Raw genomic sequence first — 27,368 nt, 5'->3', positions numbered from 1 at the left:
CACACTGGATCTTGGTTTATTGTCTTATCCAAATGATTAGCATTCAGACCGCCGCTCAAGGTCTGGTGGAGGGGGAGAAAATACTGCAGAGTGTGAGATTCTGTCCCATGCACTTAGGTTCTCTCACGTCTTGGGTGGATGTCTTATAACTAGGCTACCACTCCAATAGATAGATAGATATGTATTTTTTGATGTTTTGGGTTGTTTTTTTTGTTTGTTTGTGTTTTTTTGTTGTTGTTTTTTTTTTTTGGGGGGGGGGGGGGGGAGGGGGGGGGGTGTTTCTTTCTTGAAACTTTGAAGATGTTAATGAAGATGTGTTTTACCACAGAGAGACAACTTTGCATGTCTATACTTACATTTAGTTTACCATTCAGTTTGTTCTTTTTGGAAGTCAAGTCGAAAGTTTGAGTCTTTTCTTAGGTTGACATCTCTTTTTGTCAATCCAGGTATCTTTGGTTCAGTATATTTTCTCATCTTTCCAAGATTTGAAATTATGAGGCAAGACAGATGCTTTAGTTTTGTTGGGAACCATTTGACAGAGAAGTCTGAGAAGAAGAAAAAAAGATATGACATTCAGTTCAAGAGAACTGAGTGTGCTTTTTCATCTATTTTGGTGAGCTTAGCTTTTTTTCTTCTTTTTTTTAGTGTGTGTGTTTATTTCTTATTTCACTCAAAATGATTAAAATCATGGAAATGGACATGTAAACAATTTTTTGTTATTGTAGATTATTTTAAGGACAGTGTTGTTGCATGTGTGAGTACACGCTGTTTTGACAGCATGAGCAATGTTGAAAACACTTGGTTTTGAATAACTTTTGCACATTTTTATTATCAAAGCTAGTGTATTATTAAAATGTTCAAATATATAATGACAATTAATATATGTTATTGTTAATAAGGGCCATCGATCGCCTCAAAGAAATAAAAGCAGAGAGAGGGAGCGGCCGCAAGTCTAACATGAAAGGTAGAGCACGATGCTTTGCAAATCAAACAAATATCGGCATCATTTCCAAACCAACATTGAGCAAATTTCTTCAAAACGGAACAGAGTCTCTGTGGGCCTTTCCAAATACAATAGACTGAGCAACACACTAGACGCCACGTTTTTGGCATCAGAGATCTTTTCCCATCCCTCTTGCGGCCAGTCAGTGGCAGCCTCTGTGCGTGTGTGGATGTGCGGGTCTGTGCTTTTGAGTGCGTTTGTGAATGCGCGAGAGTGTAAGTGTACACAAGTGTCAGGAGAGATCTGTGTACGTGTGTGTGTGTGTGTGTGTGAGGAGGTGGGAGTGCGGGGAGAGGTGGGGTAGAGGATGAGGTATGTGAGTATATGCATGCCTACACTGTGGGAGCAACAGGATATTGGAACGTGTATATATATATATATATATATATATATCTTTGTATATATGTGTGTGGGGTTGGGGGTGGGAGATATGGGCGTATGTGTGTGTGCTTGTACAAGTAAGTGTTCATCTCTGTGAGTGTGTGTTTGTGTGTGTGTGTGTGCCGTGGAAGCTGCGATACGTAGATTAGAAATGAGTGTGGAGGAGGGGGGTAGAGGAGGTGCAAGGTAATGTGTGTGTGTGTGTGTGTGTGTGTGTGTTGGAGCTCATGTACGTTTATATGTATTTGACTGTGCTTTCATATCTGTGAAACTGCATGTTTGGTGCATTTCTGTTGTGCATGTGTGGGTGTGTGTGTGAATGTGTGTCTTCATGTTTTACATTTATTCGCTTATTTATCACCATTGTTGTCTTTTTTTTTGTTAATTTATTTATTTATTTATTTTTTTTTTTTTTTTTTTTTTTTTTTTTAGTATTACTATTATTATTACTACTACCTTTTTCTATATTATAATTATTATTCATTTATTTATTTATTTATGTAAGCTTATCTATTATTTATTCCCCCGGTTTTTTTTTGTTTTTGTTTTTTTTTGTTTTTTTTGTTTTTTTCTCAAGGCCTGACTAAGCGCGTTGGGTTACGCTGCTGGTCAGGCATCTGCTTGGCAGATGTGGTGTAGCGTATATGGTTTGTCCGAACGCAGTGACGCCTCCTTGAGCAACTGAAACTGAAACTAATAAGGGCTGCAGTTGACAGTCCAATCTTAAGGGATGAAATAGCCTTTGGTTGTAAGTACTGTATCTCCCTCAACAGTAATCGATCTGAGATGATGAACACCCAGTTCAGTCACATTGTGTTTTGCCCCACTGTTATTGGTCTTCAGTTTTCCTCCAGATTATGTTTCTGTCACAAGACCTTTTCACTTTCAGTCCTTACGTTGACTGGCCACTAGGGCTGACAGTCAGTGAGAACGACAGGACTGCAACAGGAAAGGTTGTTGTTTTTTTGTATCCCTCTGTCGTGGAATACATAACTCCGTGATAAAATGACTTGGTGATAAAGCCTTGATCTGGAGAATTTGAAAAAGAAAAACAACAACAAAAACTGAATATGATGTTTGTGTTAATGAGCAGAGGAGCGGGTCTATGCTTTGTTTTTGTTGGCAGCAGAAATCACGACACATCATGCACCCCATTTGTGTGTGGCTACTGTAAATGATTGAAAGTGAAGTGCTGTGACATAACACCTGGACGTTTCCTGTTCACAAATCCATTCAATACAGCCAATACTTCTACATTTATTGAGTGCAGCTGTTGCTGTGCAGGTGAGACAGAGGGGAAAAAAACAGTATGATGCGTCCAATAAGTCAGCACCAGCTGTGGTGTGGCATCGGAAAACTGTGTTAATGAGTGAACAGAATATTGCCGAACACTATCTGTAATGTGTGGTTGGCAAAACGTTTGTTTCAGCTTCTTAGTTTTCTCCTTCATATGTACTGCTGTAAAACTGCATTATATTTTGTGTTCACTGCAGCCGAGTACTTACCTCTTTTCTTCCAACTGCTACAGTATCTTTCACATTACTCTTTTCGTCAGTGGAAACCACACTATTCATTATTGAATTGCTGACACCTAAGCTTTGCTTCAAACTTGGTTTGTCTTTTCACATCACAAATGACAATCTGAATCATGGCTTCATGGTATGGTGTTTGATCAGTGGCAACAGGAAATGTTTTTACCATGGCACTGACTTGTCAATATTCAGTTTCAGTATTCTTCCTCCATTCATCATTAGCATCAAGCTTCAGCAGTTCCTTGCACACACTTTATGTGCTCCATATTTAGAACAGGCATGGTGTTTACTTTGCATGGGAAAACTGTAAACCCATGGCTTGACCCAACTCTCATTTCCCACACTGGCCATTTCTGGTGTCTTTGTGTTTCTCACTCTCATTTCCAAAACAATGCCTGGTACCTGTGAAAGGAATATGGAAACAAAACCACACATGTGAGGGGGGGGGGGGGGGATGGATCCTACGTGCAGAGCTTCCAATTTAAGCCGACTGTATTTGTCATGTAGGATCCCTAGATTTATCTATTCATTCATGGATTGATGTGATTTGTGGAAGATTTCAATGAACTCAAGATCTTTGTATCACACTAATTCACCACCATCTTATCTAGCAGTCTGTTCAGTGGTTTCTGACCAAGGGTGCTGCACTGACCATGTGCCCATGCCCTATGGTGAAGGTTTTCAGTCCACAGCAATGTGAATCATGAGGGATGGTTGAGCGTTGAAGGTTGTTATTGTGTCATCAAATTTAGATGATTGTTGTCTCTTTCTCCTTTTTTTTCTTTAAAAAGAAAAATTACTATGACCATTACTTTCATTAAGGATGGGGGATTGGAAAATAATTTAACCACAATATCAGTTGAACAAGCCCCATGTCTATAGGTCTGTCCAGGTTGTTCATGGACTATGAAGTGTGTGCATGTTCCGATCAGCTTTTGTGCACAATCTGAATCGAGCAATAATCAGCCTGTCTACTTTCATTGGGGTTTGGGAAACTATTTAAGGGTTTATAAACTTTGTGTATGTTCAAATATGAGAGCACAATTTATGCATATTTAAGTACACAAAGAAGCATTGTGTGCACATTCGTGCATGTACTCTGTGAATGTGTGCGTAACGCAATAGGGTTGGAGAACAGTTAAGCCTAACAGTTACAACTATTAACTCCACCTCTTTATCCTTTAAGCCCTCTGAGCAAGAAATCTTGAGATGTTAAGTCTATATCAGACAGATTAATATGTTTTGATATCAGTCCTTGCAGTGTAACAGATCAAAATATGCTTGGGCCACTGCAGCCATTCGACTATGATGGATTATTCTCTGATCCTTTTGCAGGAATCCTAAGTCTTTCAGTCAGCACCTTTACGTAAATACAGCAGCAAGATTATTTGTGTACCGAGTTCAGATCAGGGAAGCATGAAAGACATTACCATTCTTGTGCCTGAACTCATGCTTTAGTCTGCAATTTTGCTGCCTCCACACCAGAAACATACCTTCATAATTATATTGTTAAGAAGTGTTTACAGTGATTAAAAGTAGAAGTTAAGCAGCAAGCTCTGTAGTGGTAGTTTACTGGATCAATTTAGATTATACACAGTTTATTGGTGGTGTTTTTTTTGTTTTGTTGACCGAGTCTTTCTTTTTTTTTTTTTTAAACTGAATTACACACAGAAGCCAAACAATAAGCAAACTGAGCGTGTATCTTCTCAGGTTTTTATTTATTTATTATTATTAGGGGGTGGGACTTACTTTGTTACCTATAAGATAACCAAAGGTCCAGAACAGTACTGCCAGGTTGGTCTGCAAGTTAACTGGATGGGAACACTACACACCTCTCTTTCAGTCTCTTCACTGTCTACCTGTCCAATACAGAATCAGCTACAACCACGCATCTGTTTCTCATCTGGTTCTGGCACTGTCCCGAGATATCTTACAAATTTTATCCACAACTGTCTGGAGCCAACTCCCTCTGGAGATCTGCAACTCTTCTTCCACTTCACTTAGTCTTCCCTGAAAATCCACTTCTTTTTTTAAACGAATGATCAACATGCCCCTGCCACTGTGTCGTTCTCATGAACTTTTCATTTGTGTTTGTGCATGTGCATGCTTGTGTGTATTTTTGAAAAGTGCCTTGAGCCCTTTGTAAATTGGCGCTCTGTAAATTCACATTATTATTATTATTTATTATAACACTCTCAAACACAAATACTACCACATGCCACCCACTGCACACAGTTTATTCCTCCACAAGATCTATATAAAAACATTATTACAAATGATGTGCACAGGGATTTTCTGTGTTTAATGCATTACAAAACCCCTATGCCTGCAGGAGGTTTTTGTTTTTTCAACAAAAGCCACGATCGCCCATTCACATCTGCAAGTACTGGTAACTTAGAACAGCCAAAATAGATGCATTCTCCTGAATAATCCTCTCAACCTCTTGGTCTTCCTCACTTTCTCCTGTTTCTCAGCAATCTGCTGTCCTACTCTTTTCCAACATTTACCTCTCTCCCGACCTTTTCACAGCACCAAATGCCATGTGAGACTGTTTCATGTTCTGTTACACATGGTACAAACATAAGACCTTGTAAAAGACTGGCCTCTTGAACAGGTCTGTAACTTTTGTTTTTTCCCTGTCTATGCCAACCAAACTACCAGGACATTATAATGTCACCTGCTGGAAACTATCAAGAAGACTGAAGACAACCAGTTCACTCACTCACACAAACGCAGAACTTCACTGAACTAAGTGAATGAGCAATATCCTTTGTATTTATAAAACCAAAATCTGCATTAGGTTTCAAAAAGAACAAAAAATTAGTGCACGCAATGAAAATTACAACAATCATACATAGAATAAAAAATTCAAACAGTAAAAAAACCCAAAAAAAACACATCACAGATGTCTTACAGATGTTTAAACACAGATGAACACTCTCTACTGTACAAACTGTAGGTAAATGTACACCTATTTCATTCACTCACATGCTCTCGTCTTGGGCAATAAACGTGGAGCTCAACAGAACTTGCATGGTGCACTGAACAATGGAAAGGGTCATCTGGAGAGCCATGGTGCCTCTCCCAAATAATCAAATATCTTGTTCAATTGGCTCTCAGTATCACCCAGCCACTTTATAAGCATTATTCACCTACAGAGACACTGATCTTTTCATCAGATGAGTATCAAAACAATACTGTGTACACACACATTTGTTCATGTTCAGCAGCAGTGCAAGATGAAGACAGAATATGTACACTTGCCATCAAAAAGAACACTCCCAAGCTAATGCTGTGCATTGAACTGCCTGCATCCTATGCTCCAATATTGTTAGAACTAGACAGTCAAAACCCTTACTGAACCAATCAAAGAAATTATTGTTTTGAGCAAAAAATATGACTGGTATGAAACAGAAAAAAAATATCAGGCAAACTGGCATTTTAAAGCAACATTCATATACAATGGAAACTTGTTGACAGCTCAATTTCATTTCCAATTCAGGTTTTCTCAGTCATCTTTGTTTTCTTTGAATTTGGGATCTCAATCTCAGCTACTTGCAGAATTCAAATATGGTGTAACAAAATGAGTGACATGTCTGACACTGATGAACATTCCCATGAAAACAAAGAGTTGATAAAGAAGTTTCTGCAATTGTGTATCTAAAGCATCTTTGGTTGTTAAAAACTCAATTACCAGTTAAGACCACTGATGAAGTGAGTCATGTTGGATTACATTTTACTGGATCCTATTTTATTTCAGTTCTATATATGGCATAATTTAAGTAAGTAATAAAGAAGTATCTGATCAATACCACCTTGCCAGCATAGTTTGTGCAACACTTGGAGGGGTTGAGAAATTGAAAAAACTTATTCATTTATCAAAGTTGCTTACAGCTGAACAGACAGTGCCACATCAGGTCTGAAAAAAAGGTTATCTTGAAAAACACACACACACACACACACAAACCCCCTCAAAACCCCCCACAAAAACTGGAAAAGAAATTAGGCACAAGCACATCATGGACTATTCATACACATATTAGGGATGGATGTTGTTGACCATTCCATCAATTTTTCACTTATCAAAAGCAAAAATATACATAATTCACCAAATTATATATAATGGGCATACAAAAAAAAAAAAAAAAAAAAAGACTGAGCAACCTACACACTGGCGAAAGAAATAACATTGTAAGTATTCCTAATCATCAAGCCCAGGAAAACAAAGTATTTCCAAGGCTTTCTAGGGGAAATATATATATATATATATATATGGGCAAAGGACCAGCAAGACAGACAATGAATAAGAAAGGAAAAGAATAGTTAAAAGGAAAATACCAGAAACAAAAAAAGAAAAGAGGAAATTTCATGCACAGAATTTCCAGGCAGTGGGATTCTATTTATGCTGAAGGAGACCCCAATATCCTTGTGGGGCTATCGTGGCAGAAATGTCCTCTTTTCTTTTTACGTCACATACATGCACATATATGGACACCTGAGTCGGGACGAATGATTCACCCTTGTTTGTACACATGCGTCCACAATGGTCTGGCAAGGGATCATACCTGTTGCATAGACAACATGCTCCAACACCAGTTGTCACCAAAACATCAGTTCGGCTACATGTCACATTGCACTTGATTAAACGGACTCAAGCTTGAACAGTTGTAATAACATTAAACCAGTCTAAACACCACAACAACATCCTTAATTTTTAACAATCAAACATGAATTGAGCAAACTCAAAACATGATGGCTACAATATTGTCATTCATAAACCAATAGCATCAGTAATCATGAAGTTCTGGCTGATTGGTGGGGGTGGGGAGAGACTGACCGTTAGTTGGTGTACTCTATGCAGTAGTTGGTAAATTATCACTGGTTTACAACAGAAATCAAATTTACACATAAAACAATTGATTTAGTAACCCAAACTAGTTTTTAATTAACATGCACTTTAATACAAATGTATAAAATTGTGAACATCCCTGCAAGAACACCAGACATACCAATCTCATTGCTTATCAATGTCTGTGATCAATCAAGGTGTCCACCCTTAAAATTTGCAAGTCATTACAATCTATTTTACAGGTGTCCACCCTTAAAAATTTGTAAATCATTACAATCTATTTTACAGCGACAAAATTACACTCTAAATATTTCATTCAAATTCTCTAACATCAGTCACACAATGGTTATAGATACGACAAAATTAATTCCTTTAATATTATTAGTGTGTTATTTTCTCAAGCAAGGAGGAAAAGAAATGAACTTTTTTTTTTTTTTTTTCAAAACAGGTCATGATTGTCAGATTTATGATGACTTTTGTAACAGTTGATTCACCAAGATGGACAGCAGTACAAATGACCAAAACCACTGAATGATTTGGAGGAAAGCTGACTTGTGTTTAATAATTTTTTGCCCACCCCCCCCCCCCCCTCCCCCTCAAGAACACACTCAAATTTTATCTCCAGTGTTTCCAATCCCAATGAAATTTTGTGAACTGAAAAAAAAAAAATGAAAAAAAAAAGAAGACAAAACCAATTCACATGTAACTGAACGAGGGAAGGGGGAGAAAACCAAAATGAGCATACATTTTAACAGGCCATAAGAGAAGTCACTAAAATTTCTCCATTTTGCTTTCGTTCTGGACACCCAACAGAATGCTGAACAAAGAATACCGACATGTTTGGTGGATCAAGGATTCGCTTCTCACAAGGCATAGTTACTAACCTGCTTGACAGGGGGTGGGTACCAAACTTGTGTGAACTATTTAAACAAAAACCAAAAAAAATGTCCCATGAAGAAAGGGGCAAGACAACCAGGAAAAGCAGCAAGTCACACACACACACAAACCCAACTAAGACTGCACACACACACAAACCCAACTAAGACTGCACACACACACACACAAACCCATCTAGGACTGCACACACACACACACAAACCCAACTAAGACCGCACACGCACACACACACACACCCAACAAAGACTTTTGTGATATTTTTGGTCACTGAATGAGAAAATAAACAGACCAACATCACCACAAAAAAGAAATAGTTTTTTGGGTTTTTTTTTTTTTTTTTAATGATTATTTCAAGCAAGTACACGGGAAGACAGTTTTTTTTTCCCCCTCCCTTCAAATCATTAAACATAAAGTAATGAGGAGGCAAAGTGACCCAGGAAAAGAATAATGAAATGTGGGGAAGGGTTTACTGGACAAAGGATGGCAGGTGGTAAAAAAAAAAAAAGAAAAAAAAAAGGACACACAAGTTTATGATGCAATTTTCTTCATACTTGACTGTGCTCTGAAAGGACTTACCCAGAATACTGAAATACCTCCAATGCTAGTGGTTTCAGTATTGAACAGGGGTATTATGGTGCTAAAGCAAGAGGTTTGTTCACTGGCAAGGTCAATCTCAATGTAACAGAAACATGAGGCATGTTGACAAGACAGGATGCTCAAAATCCTGCCTGTGCCCAGGGTCCAACTTGCAAGCACCAAAGCACTTGTGTTTAAGGCCAAGGCTGTACAGCAGCACACACACCTTGCTGTTAAGTGTGTACTAGTATGTAAATAACATGCTTAATGTCCATCAAAACTGAAGGCAATCACAAGAGACACGAAACAAGGTATTTTTGAGGTGGGAATAAAGGAACTGATCATTGGAAAAGGAGTAAAACTGAAGATTGGTTTCTCCTTCCAACCAAATGGATTCTGACCCTTTTGAGGTCAGAAAGCAAGAGGCAGAAGAAATGTCAACTGGGGAAGGACTACACAGAACTACCCTTACTCATTATCAACAGCATGTTACACTTTCTGCAAAACTGAACATGCATACTCTTCACACAAACATGCAAAATGACCGGGTCTGAAGACATTCTGAGGCAATACTTTTCAAGAACAAAAACAGAAACAGAAAAGCAAAAAAGATGATTGTAGACGATATAAAATCAACTTTAAAAAAAAAAAAGATGATTGCTCAAGGATACGAAACCAAAAGTTCAGTGTAAATTTGTTATGCAGGAACTTTGGTTTGATTGCAACATCACACAGACCAAAAAAGGCAAGAAATAAGACAGGCATTGAAGCTCAAGATCCACTCCCCTAAGACATTAAGGAAATTCAAAATACTGTTCCAGGTTAATATCAAATCTCAAACACGAAATTGTTAACATGGCTTGTCTTCCATAGCATGTCATGCCTTTTCATGTTCTCTGAGAACCGTTCTACACTGCAGCTACACAGTCATGGTATCCCTTTTCCATGCTTTGTAGACCCATACTTTTCACTGAAGCAACACCCCTTCCAGTGTGTCATGGGTAGAAACAGACCCACACTTTTCACATTGACTAAAATGTACCCATACAGGTCAGGGGTATTGTTTTGCAGACTTTATAGAGAAGCATTCTCAAGTCATTCTATACACTCCAGGATCTGCAATTTAATGCAAGTAGCTTCATTAGCGAACAGGAATAAGATTGGGAGGGATTTCCCTGGCTCTTTTTTCATATGACAGATGGCAAAGGTTAGACACAGTTTAAAAAATCAAATTAAGAAAAATTCAATGTACAAACTACAATGATGTAAGTTTATGAATAAGCCTACACGACAGGCAATTCATACATTCATTCATCCACTCTGATTCAAAAATATATGTATACAGATACACACACTGTATACACACTTAGAACTAACATACTCCCACTAAGACATGTTACATAACAAAAATTTCTTAAATGACCATTTCATTCCCCTCTTTTCAAAGAAGGCACATGTAACTATTTTACTTATCAACTTCATAAAAAGCTATATTTAAGATTTATAAAGTTTTGGTTTCATAGAATAACATGTGAACACAAGGACACCAGACAGACTGGATCAGGGTGCACACAAGACTCATTTGAAAGACTGAAATAAAAAATCAGAAAACAATAACAAGGATCAACTCGGTTTCAAATTTTAAAAATAAAATTTAAAAAACTGGCATTATTTTCAATTTCTTCACAAAAATTTCTGGCCCTCATATGAATCAACCCTTGAACTGTCGAGTTTGTTTCTCAAGGACGCGTCACTGGGTTCAGACAAATCCATATGTGCACTACACCACGTCCACTAAGCAGATGAACTGTTGAACCAAACCAGACCCATGTCATCTTAAGGACTAAAAGTTTCATACTTTTCACCGACTGTGCAGTTTGGGCGAAGAACATGCTGCTGTCCACTCAGTCCAGTCAGTGTGGACTCTCATTAACAAGGAATGTTGACTGACGAACCAGCCGACTTCCCTTTTCTCATCACAAGAATAGTCTGTCATTAGCATCAGGAAACGCTGACCGTAATACCACTGAAATAGTATGTTGTATCTGTTAATCGGCCCCATATCAGCCATGTCAAATTGATTTAGTCTGAAGCATCAGTTAATCAGCCCCTAATCTGCCATGTCAAATTGACAGCTGACAAACTTGGCCAGCATGATCTTATCTCCCCGTATCTTACCATTACACTTTCATCCAGCACAGTTACCTTTTACGAGGTCAGAGTCTGGTTATCACTGTAAACACATGACAAAGGTGATGCTGACAAATCATCCCCTCCACACTTTTTTTATTTTATTTTTTTTAAGTGTGATGCAGCTTATTCAGTTCAATCAAATTTGAGGGCAAGTACAGCAAAAGTAAATTAGCCACAATTTCATAACCTGATAATGTTATAATCATGAATCATTTGAGGGGGTTTTTGGCATTTTTTCCTTCCCACAAATCTATTTTGTACCAAAAACAACTTTACACATGAAATACATACAGAAACAATTTTACACATGAAATACATAAACAAACAAACAGATAAGTAAAATAAATCAACACAGATGAACAAAAACAAATTAAAAAAATATCACAAAGCAATCCAATTGAGGCAATATATTACTAAATTCTGGTTTTGCAAGGAAACCAAAATGAGTATTCTCATTATGACTTGACAGTGCAATACACAGCTTCAAAATAATTTTTTTTTTAATAAACACTGTCAATAAATAATTCTATATTTGAGACATTAGTGTCGCTGAATTATAAAGCAGGCATTGATCACAGATCTGTCAACCAGCACGAAAGTCATCCATGCAAGGTCTTGCGTGTCAATAATACTGCAGTGACAACTGAACACATATGCCATTTTCATTCTATGAAGTATTATCTTGTCATTGACTTACTGGGCACAAGCAGAGAAAGATGCAAGATGCTACTACAACCAGAAAAGATGCAGGGACACTTGGTACCACTGTGTTTTGTTGTTTGTTTTTATATATATATTTGTTTGGTTTTTTTACTATCTCCAAAAGATATTCCCCACCACCACACAACACAGCAAGCAAAGCCCAGTTGAAAGCATTTCCAAAAGTGGCAGGTACCTATGAATGAGTCAATGGGTCAACTAAAAACTGTCCTCTGGTGTACAAATATTTACAATGAATGTTAAAAATTTTAAAAAAGAAAAATGAGAGGGAGAGAAAAAAAAAAAAAAAAAAAAAAAATCAAGGGTACGTAAACTACAGGCCCTGGCAAGAAACATTATGGGGCAGGTACCTGCAGTTGGTGTATAATCCACAGACAAAGAGGAGTCCCAAAAAGCGGAGATGAATGACTAGACAAGGCCTGCGGACAAAGGGGAAGGAGAAAAATGCTGCCACTTTCTGGAAAACATGCCACAAAGAAAGTGAACTTACACTGCAATTACCAACACAGTGCTTTTCAAGGGTTAAGATTCTTTTCAGATTATTGTGCTTGGGACCTGCAGCTGTTTTTTGTTGGCTTTTATGTTTGTTTGTTCGGGGTTGTTTTTTGTTTGTTTGGGTTTGTTGTTTTTTTTCGGTTCTTTTTCCTTTTCCCCTTCTTTTACATTATGAATCAGGCCGACTCTATCAGTTGAAAGAGGAAAAAATGACTCAGCCTGTAACCAACATTACATCCAAAGGGTTCAAGGCCAAGAAAATACTATCATGGAGAATGTCTGCATAGTTTCTTTTAAAGAAATTCTGGAAAAATGGTTTTTTATGATTATTATAATTGAACAGCATTACCACGTCTGGTGTATTCAGTCTCATACCAAACATCTTGTGTTTGTGTGTTTGTACATATAGTCTCCCACATTACTATCACATCACAAACACCAAAAAACAAACTGAATCATTCATCGCTTACACCACCTACTCTGACAGTGAATCTGTATCAAGGATATACCTTTTTAAATAGCTATCACGAAGTTTCAGATTACAGACATCCTGGTCTTTCTGATGCTCCACAATCAACTGCAATTGGGAACAGTCACCAATGAAAAGAAAAACATGCGATGACTGAATGTTACCTGAATAAAAAAAATAATGTAACAAGATGAAATAAAAAGACATCAAATTTCAAAATACTCATTTACACAGACATTTTCTTTTTGAATTAAAATAAATCCCATACAATTATGAATAAAATTAAGAGTATTTTCATGTACCATTAAAAGGAAAAGGAAACCTGTTGCATTACATATATACATACAACAACATTTATACAGAAAACTGCCCAGTTACAGAGTAAGGAACCGCTCCCCCTTTCTCACTGCATACATAACGATAATGCATCAAAAAAGAAACACGGGGAAAACCACAATCTCCCATCACCTGGTTTCTCTTTCTGCGTAAATAAATGCAGGAAGAATGGCAGAGACATGATAACTAATCTGCCGTTTCCTTACCTCAACACAAAACAATTATCCCTCTCTGTAGTGTTACCCAACCAGAATACATCAACACAAAATGACCAGATTTCTCAACCACACATGCAGCACAATACAAATGATAGAAGAAAAGTACACACACTGCATAGGGCTCTGGAAAAGCAGTTTCCAAGTAATCTGATGTTATGCCAAACTACGCATCAGATATCAGAAACTAATAAACGACTGAAAATTCCATTTCAAAATTTAGAACTTCCCAGAAAAGCATAAACGGTCACTTCAGAACACACAGCAAAAACAACAAACTCACCAAGATTAAGATCACAAGGGAAATTATTTTCTTTTATGTGTACCAACATAATCAATATAAAATTCACACCTGATTGTATATATATATATAATATATATATAACAGTAACAGAGCTTATATTACCTATCAAGATATTTATACATTGCCAGGACATTTAAGGTTCACAAATCAAATCTAACCTTTGAAAGGAAACTGCCTAGATAGTTCCAGGGAAAACAATACTAATTAAATTAACATTGACTGAAGTCAACTAGATCTAGTTGATTCCCTGGCTTCACATACTGTCACTCAATATATATATATATATATATATATATATGCAAAAGCTTTTGACAAGCAAAAGGAATTGTTAAGTGAGGGAATGACTGACTGATCATAAATCCAACAGCTGAAGAAGAAAAGGAAAAGACACTGAACAACAACAACAAACAACAACAACAACAACAAAAAATCAACAAATGCCTGTATCTCCAGTGCTCTCATAAGCATCATCAAGTTCCCCCTTTCTGTCCAGTAATTCTTCAACCCCCTCCCTCCGGCAGGTGTGTAAGAAACTAAGTGACTCAAATCAGCTTTCAAAAAACAAAACAAAAATGCTGCTTCACAAAGCACACATTGCAGATGGGCTGCTGCCTTCTTGCAAACTAGGGGTGGTGGATGTAGCCTTTTTAAAAATTATACATCTATGTAATTACTAAAAAAAAAAAAAAAAGTAAACTGTGACACTGTGTTAGACCTAGGGTAATCAAAATTAATCATTTATGAGTTACTCTCCATTAGAATGGCGTTTCTGCTGTAGAGATCCATGATTTGTGCTTAACATAAATTTTACATATTACCTGTGAACAAGGCAATCCAGATCAACTGCAATTTCACTCCTTCAACTTGCAGGCAGACTCTATGGCCTCAGCCTGTCTTTTCCACAACATTCTAGCTTGGACACTGTAAAACACAATCAGCAAAATATATGCTCATGAAATGCTTCACACAGACACCTGTTCAGAGGAAAGGTGCTTCGATCGTGCCTGTTCTCGTTCAACATACGCAAGACATCACCTACAGCCTCTTCTGATAATAATAATTTTGTCATGGAAACCAGACTTGTTAGCATCCACCTGGAGTAAAGGCCACAACAATGTCCCACCAACCTGTCGACACCAAAGACTATGACACAAACAGTCGGCATACAGTGCCATGTGAGCTCACTCACATCTGAAGTAAATACAAAGAGACATTTTTGATTGACACAAAGTCTTTGATATTTCTAGATCTATATATTTCTCAGATGTGTTCCATGGCTTCTTGAACAAAGAGAGCTCCTCGCTGTTGGTCTTGTTCTTTTGCAACTGACCAGAGGCAGAATCCTAAATTCGGTCTGTATGCCCCTTGCTGTTTTGTACCCCTGCTTTACCACTATCAGTCACAGGAACTTATATAAACATGCCTAAAGTAGAAACACATGTATATGCCAGGCCACAAAGATGAACAGTTCCTTTCCATCAGTTTCCATGTCAATACTGTTAACAAAATTATACACCAACCAGAACTAGAATTCAATAACCTGACTTTTCAATTAAACATTGTTTCTTTTCCTTTTCTTCTTTTTCAAATTCTTTTTTCCAACACTTCAAGCCCTGCAGACATATTCAAATCATCTGCATTTAAGGGCTACAACTCCCATGTTCACCTTAACTTTGCCAAAGGAGATTTACTGAATAATCTGGGCCTTTTCTACATGGTCATTTCGGCACCATGCTCCATTATCTGGGGCACTACATGCTTAGAAATGTTCACATCAAAATCAGCCTACACATTAACATGAATGACAGGATCTTTTGCAAGTCAGATTTTCTGCAATGATGACACAGTGCAGGGTTTAAGGCACAAAGCAGGTCTGCACATATGTTGACCTAGGAGATAAGGAAAATCTCCACCCTTAACCCACCAGGCACAGCTGAAATTTGAACTTAGATTTTCAGAATGGAAATTAGACGCTCTAACCACACAATTATCACTCCTTTTTGCATATTTCATAACATAACCAAAAGATTTCCTATAACTGTTCCCACAATAGTCAATCATTTTCCTGTTACCGCACACCACATAACACAATAATATTAAAGAAAAAAAAAAGTAAAAAAATTCCCACAATGGCAGAACAAATGACAGCCAAATACCTTGATCATAACCAAGTCAGTGTGTAAACATGTTTTTCTTGAAAGTCATCAATTGTATTCATCAGTTTGTAAAGTGTAATATTAGTCTGGTTGTCCTTTCTGACAAGAACAAAACAAAAACTGTGTCCATCCATAATCCAAGCCTTTACCATTGCCTATGGACACTTACTAAGTACTAAAAGCAGATTACAGACTGGTTTCCTTCTGCTCTGGATATTGACATAGCAGACCTTCTGTGCACCGTCATAGCCAAATACAAGCAAACCAACACACTCGATTTGTCACCAAGCGGTACAAGCTAACTACAAACCAAAGTGATGAGAATGGGTGAGCACTTCCCTCAGGAAGTTGCCACGATGGCAGCCAAAGTACTCATAGCATACAGGCATGACATAGGCAGCACAAAAGGAAGGAATATAGTAACCTATGTACTTGTAAGGCAGCTCCACACTCAGATGTTGTTTACAGGTGGGGTCTTTAGGGTCCATTCCCTGTAGCGTGGCTGAAACGTAGATGACAGCTTTCTTCAGCGACTCCAGGAGGACAAGCAAAATCACCACTCCAAACACTTGGCGCCCCACTGCAGCCAAGACAGCAGAACCACCTGTAGGAGCAGAAGCAATGGTGGCTGAAGCCATTTCAGGTGTGATCCTTCTCGTCATGTACCACAGCCCCTGATAGATGCCTGAGAAGACGGCCATCACCTGAGTGGTATCTCCACGGGCCGTTGACCAGATCTTGAGCTTTGGGTAAGCCAAGCACAAGCCAACACCCACTAAGTTGAGGCCCGGAACTGACCATGGATGAACCAACAAAACGCAGTCCAGCATGTCTATTATTGGAATGCAGCAGAACAGGATGACGATGGCCCCGACTATCCCCACCCCGATGTCCTGAAACAGAACACACATTTTCTAAGAGGTGCAAACAACAATCAGAAAACAACAGGCAAACAAATCAAAGATAGTAATATACTTTTCAGCCCAAAACAAGCTGCAGTGCGCAAGGCGCATCCCCTGAATTCAAACAAAAATGTCTGGTGCAGAGTGACTCTGTTGAATCTAGATGATATTTTCTGAGCAGTGACTTTATCTTCTGAAACTACATGTAAATCCACAGTGTTTTCATCTGCTTGCTCACTCAGATCTGTTACTCTGTTATCTGCTCTTTTTTCTCTGTTCGTTTGTTTGGTATTTTTTGTTGTTTGCTGGTTTTTTCCAACACAATTTCTACCATTTGAATGTTCACTGTTGTCATGACCCAGTTCATTAACACGTTCAATCAGAATCCAGTCTGCTAACTCTACTTTCAGTCCTACACACTCCTACCTGCCATCATGCTTTTCTTGTTTAAAAGACTGGGAGGCATTTTCTGATTTATGTATCTTCACACCATAAACTTATCCTCAACTTTGACACAGATTTTTTTTTTTTTCATGCCCTGTTGGTGAATTGACATCACATTCACTTAAAATTTGGTGTCATATTTGGTTGCAATTTCATGCCCTGTTGGGGAATTGTAATCACATTCACTTTAAATCTGGTGTCATATTTGGTTGCAATTTCATATTGTGAACATGAACCATATTGAATTAAGCAGTGGAAAAACTGATGCATGCTAGTGTTGCTGTTCAGTGAGATCATGTAAGTTTTCTGTGTTCAGCAATGTCAAATATCAGAGTTGGTTGTGGCAGGTGGCACCAACTGGTGGTCATAATTCAGTTCTCACACACAGAAAGGGTGCACTAAGGTCAGTCGATAAAACACAGGGTTCAGATATGAATACAGAAAATGTGTTCCTTATAGTTGAAGGCTGAAAAATATGGTACTTTGAAAACTGCAGACTAACCACACACAACATTTCACAGTAGCACATTTGAGTTCAACTTCAAATGTTTGCTTTTCAACAGCAGGCTCCAGTTTGACAGTGATTCTCATTCTGTGACTCTTGATACATCGGTTTTCTGTTCATTTCAATTTTTGTACCCATATAATCCATGCAGGTTCAGTGGCAGTAACATCGAACCTCTTGTCCTGAATTCTATGTACACACCAACCCAGGTACATCTGCCAAGTCCCAGCACCATCAGTCAACACCAGAGGAGACCCTGCACAGCTGCTGAGTCACTCTGTTAGTGTTCACCATTGCCTGTTCTGATTCAATATACTCTGGACACCAGCAACTATGGGCAAAAGTCCCTGGCGCAACAGAACCCTCACTGGGGCTCTGGGGACAAAAATCCCTACTAAAGCTGACAAAAAAAGTGCTTACAAATCCCAATAATAGTACAGGAATTACCAATGTTTAATTGTTCTGCAGGGGTCAATAAACCTAAAAATATGGTTTAAGACAAAACATGTCTTCTGCTCGTAATGAACATGGATCTTTGGTACTTCAGTTATAGATCCCAGATCTAAATAACATACTAACTGCAGTCATAAAGCGTATCATTGCATCATAGGCTGATAACAAAAGCACAATTGTTGTGGAGTGTTTTTGTTTCAAGTAACAGATGGCTCCAGTGACTAGACATGGACAGAGATTCTGTGGGTGGCAGGGGGGGGGGGGGCGAAGGGAAGCTGGGGTGGTGCATGTGTGTGTACACACACCGCATGTGTGTGCACATGCATGTGTCTGTGTCTGAATGTGTGTGGGGTGGGGATGTCTATGTACGCACATGTTTTTACCAGTGTGTGTGTGTGTGTGTGTGGTTCCCTGTTAAAACTAGAATCAGTGTGAAAAACACATCGGCACATCAGGCCATGGGAACACCGGTACACTTTCAAGGACAGGAGAGAATCATTTTTTGCTTGTTTGTTTTTTTTAATTCAGAGCTCATTTGTCTGTTTGTTGTTCCAAATTCAGTATGTGTTAGTTTTCATCAAAACAACTCAGAAATGACTCTCAGCCATATCTAAATAATTTAGATAACACAGAACAGATTAGAAATGGACCTTTCACTATCAGGATGGATGAAAAGTTTGGCAGCTGTTTGTTTGTTTTGTTTTTATATTTTGTCATCAAATACATAGGCAGCAGTGTCACAACAACCGTTGTCATTTTAAAAAAAACAAAAAAAAAACCAAGAGAGGCAAGGCCTTCAAGACTCACTTGTGATACACTTAAAAATTTTTTTTTTAAATCTAATCGTTAAAATGTGTTCTGTATTGGTTATTATAAAGCTTCGGGTTAAAAAAAAAAAAGAAAAAAAAAGTCCTAACCAGATTCGAACCCCGCGTGTTCGGGTGAGAAGAAACTGTCTTACCCATTACACTATCGTGGCTCCTTAACTGACGTTCTAAAATTTAATATTTTAACATACTTTTTTAAAGGGCGATGAATCAATTGCGGTATTCACAGTGAGAACGCTGTTTAAATCATATTATTCTGGTGTATCTTGGGCATTCAAAAAATCTTTAAGGGCAATAAAAAAAAAAATTCTTTTTAAGTCCACGGTAAAGGAGACGTGGCTATCACCACAATCACACTGCAACATTTAGCCGTTTTCTCTAGATCTAGATAGATGTACAAGTTTAGTTACACCCGCCGGGAATGTAGTACGACACACGGTCGATTCAATTTCTCTTTTATGTTCATTCTAGTTTTATAGTTTTAAAGTTAATATGAAAATTTAGTATTTTGTTAAACTAATAACATGTAGAGCCAAGTACAAGTACTTCTAAACATCGTAAGAAGTGAAAAGGACTTATTTTAAGAAAAGTCAAAACTGGAATTTTTTTCGTTTCATCGTGATCAATCCAAGGGTATTAACTCGCATGGTTTACAATTTTTAACTGTGAATTCCGACTGATTCTGTGGATATTTTTATGGCAGTTTGGGGCATAATCCAGTAAGTGATGAGGCGTTCACAAATCTTTCTCTGAATAAATATTTAACGGTCTCCTCTAACTTTCCATCACATGTTATTGTGTATTGTCCATTGAATATAGGATTGAAAGGGCAGGTCAACAACTTGAAACAAAATGGCGTCGTTCGCGTCCGCGAAGAATATGAGCACGCGCTTTGAATGTGTATAAATATGTGTACGCAACTGATTTTTGCCCATGACCTTCAGGGTTCAGCCAATAGATCTGTTAAGTCCACTCGTCGTATTGATTTTAGTATTTTCCGAAAAAGACCACTTAGGCAAATGAACATAGTGAAAGCCCTGTACACTGAGAGTAAAACACACAAGCTTTTTATGTATTGAGTATAATTTCAAAATGTAATGTTTAAGATGAGAAAGATCAGTTTAAAGCAAATTAAGTCCCCTAGCATTAATTACAGATTAATTTCCCTTTTTTACTATCTGCACCAAAAACGTTTGCAAAATGAATAAAACTTCCATGCTTAGCAAAAGAAGTTCCTGTTTGAACAAAAAATGATAATAATGACTGCTCTTGTTGTTGTGTCAGAATATCAGATCAAAGTGCCAAGTTTTGAGAATACAAAAAATATAAATATAACAGTAAATGCAGTTTGCATATAATTTGGCTTCTTTTTTTTCTTCTTTTTTTGTGTGCCTATTCCAGAGGTGCAATATTGTTTTAAACAAGATGACTGGAAAGAACTGAATTTTTCCTATTTTTATGCTTAATTTGGTGTCAACTGACAAAGTATTTGCAGAGAAAATGTCAATGTTAAAGTTTACCACGGACACACACACACACACAGACAACCGAACACCGAACACCGGGTTAAAACATAGACTCACTTTGTTTACACAAGTGAGTCAAAAATTGTCAGCAAATACATTGGCAGTACTAGCAGGATTGCAACAGCTGTTGTCAGCGACATAAGTTTCACCCTCTTCTCAATTTTCCCTTGGATTTGCACAGATTCAGAAATGGCCCCTGGGGCAGTCATGCCCAAATGACAGACTTTTTAAAAAATTTTTTTTTTAATGTATTTCTTTGCAGTTCTCACATCCCTACATTTAGCATTTTAGCTTTGGGACTTCCTTTCATACTATATCCCATCATCAACAATGCCCACGAGTTACAGGAAACTGCACTGTTAGTCAGGAAATCTGAGCAACATTCCCAAAGATAAAACACTTTGAAGAGTGTCCCCAGTCTTCACATTTGATTTTGAGTCATAAGTATGCTCAATTCTAGTTAGAAGCCAGTTACATGTTGAAAAATCACGCCTCTGCTGTGGGTTGTGATAAATTCACTGTTTATTAACAGTTATAGAGCTTTGGCCACTAATCTTGCTTACTGTCATTTTTTTTTTCCATTAGCTGGTTAGACACACAATAGAGTAACTACCAATATGCAGTTTTCAAGGAAGTTTTTGGTTTCACTGGTTGTATTTTAAGTTTGACCTGTGCTAGTCCAGGAGGGTGATAAATGGCATCAGTGTGGCTGACCTGCTTGAGCAAGCACCTCAGTGTCTGGTGTGTGTTATCCTGCCATTTCAGGCTGATGGGTTTTCTGAGATATATAGTGTTGAAGTGATTCAGATTCTTGGTATGACATTGGTACATTGTCCACATTTCACAGACACACAGGAGTGTGTGAAGATGAAGTGTGTGACCAGCTGACATCTATGCGATAACTTCACTGGCAAAGAGAACTTTTTGTGAGTTACTGTCCACAATGGGCTGTCAGGCAGGCCGGTGTCTGAGTTCAGAAGATTCTTCTGGTGAACAAACACCAGGCTTGTAAGTCTGGACATAGAGCCTGACTTGCAGCACATTCTCTGAAGGCAGCAGCACAGACTCCACACATGACACTGAAGAGGGGTCAGCAGCAAAAACTGGAGGAATTTGGCCAAACAAGAGCAAACCATAGGCCTAGTTTGCATCAGTTTGACATGGTACAGTATATGACACCAAACTCCAAATTAGTATGATGTAACCAACTACTTCAAAAACAGCAAGGAATATTTTCAAACCACTTTTAAGTCTAACTCAGCTTCAAGGATGTCTGACTGTAACTGTAAGTGACACTGTGTCTGCATTCACTCTCTTCATTGTGTCAGACATGGTGTTGGACACTGTGAAATGTACACCAACATAGATTGCAAATGGGTGCCAGGAAAAAAGCAGCAAGACTGTGATGAAACCAAAACTGATGGGTTAGCTTGGCTGCGTTCTTTTCATCGGTGCCATGAAGCAAAACTGCACGTCCACTGACATGATATAGGACTGACTGTATGGTCAAGGATTTTTCAGGCAATCATGAGCAGAGGAGAAACAAGATTTTTTTCAATCCTCACATACCTCACAATCGATGACAAGACAGCTTGCACTTTCAGGGTATGAACTTAATGAAGGACAAAGTCTTCAAGGATCTCTGACTGGACCTTTTGTATCAGATGATGAACAACTGGTGCCATTTTGTGGCAGATGCACCATCCTGCACATGCCTCATCCTGCAATACATTTCAAACAAACCTGACAAGTAAACTGTTCTGGGTTGCCGATCAATACGAACATTACCCCTTCAGTGCTATCCCATACCTTAGTTAAACTAGTGGAGAAGACCTCTTGAGTTGGATAGGCAAGAAATGTTATTGATCTCATGACTCCCCCTCTCTTTCTCAATGAGTTATGTGAGTCACTGTCCACAACGGGCTGTCTTTCATGATCACTGTGAGTGCGAGAAGCAACAAACACTTCTTGCCACTGCACTTCAAGGAAAAAAGCAGCCTGCATCAGTGCATGCCCCCAAACAGAGAGTGTGGCCAAATGTAGGAATTACAGTCCATTCATGAACACAGAAGCAGCAGCAGCTGCCATTGGTTATGTTGTCGTGGATTCTCCCCATCAATCTGAAGCTTGAGATAGCGTTAATAATCTTAAAACTTTTTTGCATTGTCTTTTGTGCTTTTCCCCTATTCACTGATTCACTTAATAGGAATAACTTATCACCTTATTCATGTTATTAAAATGGCACAGTGTATGTGAGTGGGCGTATTTTCCTAGGTTTTTTTTTATTTTTATTTTTTTAATAATTATAATACTGATATAATCAGCTTTTTTTTGTTGTTGTTGTGGCTTTTTCTCTCTCCCCTTTGTCCACACAAATCTATTTAGTGACATGAATTCACTCTTTCCCCTTCCATGATCCCCCATAATATGGCCACGCCTTGGCTTGTCTGCCGTAGTACTCGTGCCATCAGTTAACACACAGCCATCAATGTTATATCAATAGGAGACCCTGCACTGCAAGAGAGTAGGGCCCTACCTATTAAGATTCCTACTGATAAAAACGATCACTTTGTCACAGATGATAGGGCTTTAAAGTAACCATAACCACCCCCAACACCCACCCCCACAAACACCTCCCAATTCCTCCCTGGAATGGAGACCACCCACCACAACATCCATTTACAGCAGCCCTTTAGTTTAACTGACTCAGTTTCACTTTGTCAAGATCTTTTCTATCAAACCAATAGGCCTAGTTTACATCCATTTCACAAATGTGTACAGTATATATGTGTACAGTATATATATATATATATATATATATATATATATATATATATTCTCTCTCTCTCTCTCTCTCTCTATATATATATATATATATATATATCTGACATCAAAATGGAAAGTGGTCAAACATACCAGAACACTGTGCATGCCAAGGTAGAGTCGACTGAAGCTGACCACCACACACCAGATCACAGCAAAAACCAAGGCCAAAGGCAAGTTGTACTGCGATGAAGAAAAATCAAGGTGGTTATTGTACACTTACTTACTTTGTACTCTGAATCATATTTTACGTTATCAAATAACATGTTTCCACTCATCACATAACTGATAACCTGACACTTCATAAAAGTAACCTGACACCTCATGGGTACAGTAATCAATAGCTTTTTATTAACAAAATGCCTGGACAGATTTTGGCAACATGTGCTGCAAACAGAAAATAACAAAGAGGTGGTTTCTCTCATCACATGTAGGTGCTGAGATGGCATAATTCAACCTACTACTCCGACCCCACCTGCATGCACACAAACACCACATGATATATAGGCAACATACCACTACCAGGGTTCAATTTACTCATTAGATTCTATAACCTGAGACCATTAATAAAAAATTTTAAAACAAACCAAAAAACAATAGATTTATTACTATTTCCCTCTCTGCCACTGTTCTATAAGCACGAAGTTCACTGCCAAAGAGCAGCCGCTTTTCTCACTCAGAGCCAATTTTTGACAGCTGCCAAAATTTATATCACACCTTCAGTCCTGCAAGGGATGAGTATGCAAGCATTTCCTTAATAATCAATAAAATCTTATAGTTATAAAATAAAAAACATACATGTATACATATAAATGCAATGTAATACACATACATCATGTATTCAAGTATAAATGTATGTACATGCTTGTGTGTGCACACACCAGCTCATTCACCCCTCTAAACTTATGTGTGTACATTGTTGGAAACCTCATTTCATGTGCTTGCTCTCTCAAGCCTCTATGTGTCCATATGCATATGTGCTTCTTCTCTATGCATATAAATCAGTGTGTCACTGTCAGTGCATACTATTTCTTCTAGATGCATGTGCATTGTACTGTCAATGTCATGAATGATTTTCACAGTTACCTGTACAATGAATACAAAATATGTAAAGCTTGGTGCCTCTGATTGTGTGAAAATGTGCAGAATACAAATCTTTACAATAAATGAACCCTAATCATACTTTTAGTAGAATTGAAAGACATCAAGTATGGAGTTCTTAGGCTGACATTCATTTATTTTAACATCTTAATTTGAGAAGTTGAATTTCTACATACTGTTTTCTTTTAAAAGCAGTTTGGCATATAATTTGTTGCTGTTTCAATCTCTCAAAAAGAGAACAGTACGATTTTAGTGGAAATGATCAGATAACCACTTGTCAACCAGTTTCAACAAAATTGTTTATACTCTACAAGGTCAACCACAGCCAGCTGCTGTCAGCTAAATGAATACAATTATAAATAACCTTCATAGTGGAACTCTCACAGCCAGCTGCTGTAAGCTAAATTTATACTCTTCAAAGTGGAACTCTCCAAGCGAAAGAAGCCCATTCAGATCTGCTGATAAATTTTAAGCTGTTCACATTTTGATAATTTAGATAGGCTCACTATTTTCAACAGTATGCTTATGTGAGCAAATCCCCAGTAAATGTAATGTATTAATACATATATATGGTTAATATCATCATCTATGCATGGGATTCTATTTGACAAGCTTTTTCTATGCTTTGCTGGTATGTCACACATCAGGAAAAAGACTGGAAGGAGCAAATCTGTAGCATGAATGCCTCTCTTGAGTTAATTAACTGATGAAAATCTCTGAAACAATGATTTGCTCAATGCACAATTTTAGCCTGCAAATGACTATAGATCTAGACATGTATAGTACAAGCTTTTGGCCAGCAAATGACTATCTCTACATGTATAGTACAAGCACACCATTATACTGTATCAATCGAATGTTTAAATAAACATAACATTTCTTATACAACTGATGTGTTTAACCTTTTGGAGACTGACATCTGGTTTCTTTTTGTTTATTCAAATTATCTTAACTCGTCAACTGTTCACATGCATAGCAAACAAAGAGCATCAAGCTTAAAGCTTATAATGTGCTCACAACACTGTTTTCAAATTCAAATTCAGTGCGATGGCTGAGGAACCATACTATCAATCATATCTAATTTTTGTCATCCATTTAGATACTATGTATTCCCACTGAATATAATCATAAATTCTGTGTCAGCTGCCCAAGGATACCATGAATTATTTCTATTTAAATTTTCGTGAATAAAAATAAAAATGCTCTGGGCAATTACTTAATTTCTTACGTTCCAAAGTGAATGTTAACTGGTTTGCAATGTTTGCATTGAACATATCTATGCACAATACTATCAGTGTTTATAACATAAAATACAAACCTCATACACGCCATATGTGTAATACAGCATTGAAAATGGGATTGCCACGCCAACCATGGCATGAGTGGAAGGCATTCCAAACTCCAATTCATATCTGCCTTCAAGGCGTATGGCTGGAGGAGATGATGGTCTTGGCCAGCATATAAGATCCTTTGCTGCTTGACCAATGTACATAATCAAACACCAGATCAGAGATATCTTCCTGGATATGACACAGTCAAAGTTCCAGAGACCAAAACTGAAAAACAGAACGTAAAATATTTCATTGCCAAGACTAGCACCGAAACAAAAGGTATAATACAAGAACTTGCTCTTGATTACGTGAGGTGGATTTCTGTGCTTCAAATCTTTTTGACTGGCCGAGCCCTCTTCGTTGACTGCTTTCGGTATGCTTCCGTTGTGAATGAAGCCATTGGTCCGTGACGTGAGATCATCGTCTTCGTGCCGGCACTGACAAGCTTTTCCATTCTGCAAATCGTCCACTGTCACGCTGCCATTTTGCACAATTCGGTGGTTCAAACCATTTTTCAGGCCGTTGAGCTTTTTCCATGAGACACTATCAACACTGGTGGCTGAACCATTCTGATACACTGCATTCCCATTTTGTATTTGGTTGTGTGCATCAGCAACTAACTTCTGCTGGTCGCGTGACTGTTGGCATTCCGCTGTGTGGTCTCTTGTTGTGGCAGAGTGGCCGCTGTCAGGCGACGTCAGTGTTCCATTTTGTTTAGATTTTAATGGCTGGACACCACAGATATACTGAAAATCTGCCGTCAACTGCGGATCGCTGAAAGCGACAATCCGTCTCCACAATTCTGACATTCTCAAGACTAGATCGTCAATACTCAAAGCCGGCCAGCACCCAACCGCCTGACTTTCCGACCTCACAAGAGCGCCACCTAAACTGCAAAGGGAGCGCAATAAAATTTACCACCTCGCGTCGACGGCAAGCTGTGTCTGTCGCAACTGAGACTCAGATCGACAGGAAGGTTTCGCTTTTCGTTGCCCACATGTGGACTTCACCCGACTGAACTAATGCTGTGGCAAATCGCCTCGTGTGTTGTAGGCCGCGTTACTTAAGCCTAATCAGCCAAGTGTTCCTATCACTGGGGCGAACAAACTTTACTGAAAGAGCTCGCGTAAGCTTCATGGGCTGAGCGAATCAGCTGATCAGTCGAGTTACTTCATCGGTATCGATAGACGCATGTCAAGTCCAAAGGTGCAATCGTTTAAACCACCCGTCAATTTGGGTCTGCGACAAATACTTTTAAGGTACTATATGGCCTGTATAAGCATTAATATTGTATGAAAACATTCAGTTACCAAAGTTTATGATTCAAGTT

The 27,368-nt window shown here is 38.2% G+C and overlaps 1 protein-coding gene across 1 annotated transcript; it reads right to left on the bottom strand.

Annotated features, from left to right (window-relative positions):
• Nucleotides 1-8,390: 8,390 nt before the first annotated feature.
• Nucleotides 8,391-26,956, bottom strand: LOC143281282 (sphingosine-1-phosphate phosphatase 2-like). Its single transcript, XM_076586413.1, has 3 exons — nt 26,026-26,956; nt 23,700-23,789; nt 8,391-17,019 (listed from the first exon to the last, which is right to left on the bottom strand). Exons 1-3 carry the CDS (start codon nt 26,845-26,847, stop codon nt 16,429-16,431), a joined length of 1,503 nt encoding a protein of 500 aa, XP_076442528.1. The 5' UTR covers nt 26,848-26,956; the 3' UTR covers nt 8,391-16,428.
• Between the last annotated feature and the right edge of the window lie 412 nt (nt 26,957-27,368).

The sequence above is a fragment of the Babylonia areolata genome, chromosome 4, assembly GCF_041734735.1.
Source record: "Babylonia areolata isolate BAREFJ2019XMU chromosome 4, ASM4173473v1, whole genome shotgun sequence".
Classification (NCBI taxonomy): Eukaryota; Metazoa; Mollusca; class Gastropoda; order Neogastropoda; family Buccinidae; genus Babylonia; species Babylonia areolata.
The sequence above is the reverse complement of the archived record's forward strand: the minus strand, read 5'-3'. Positions and strand labels throughout refer to the sequence as shown.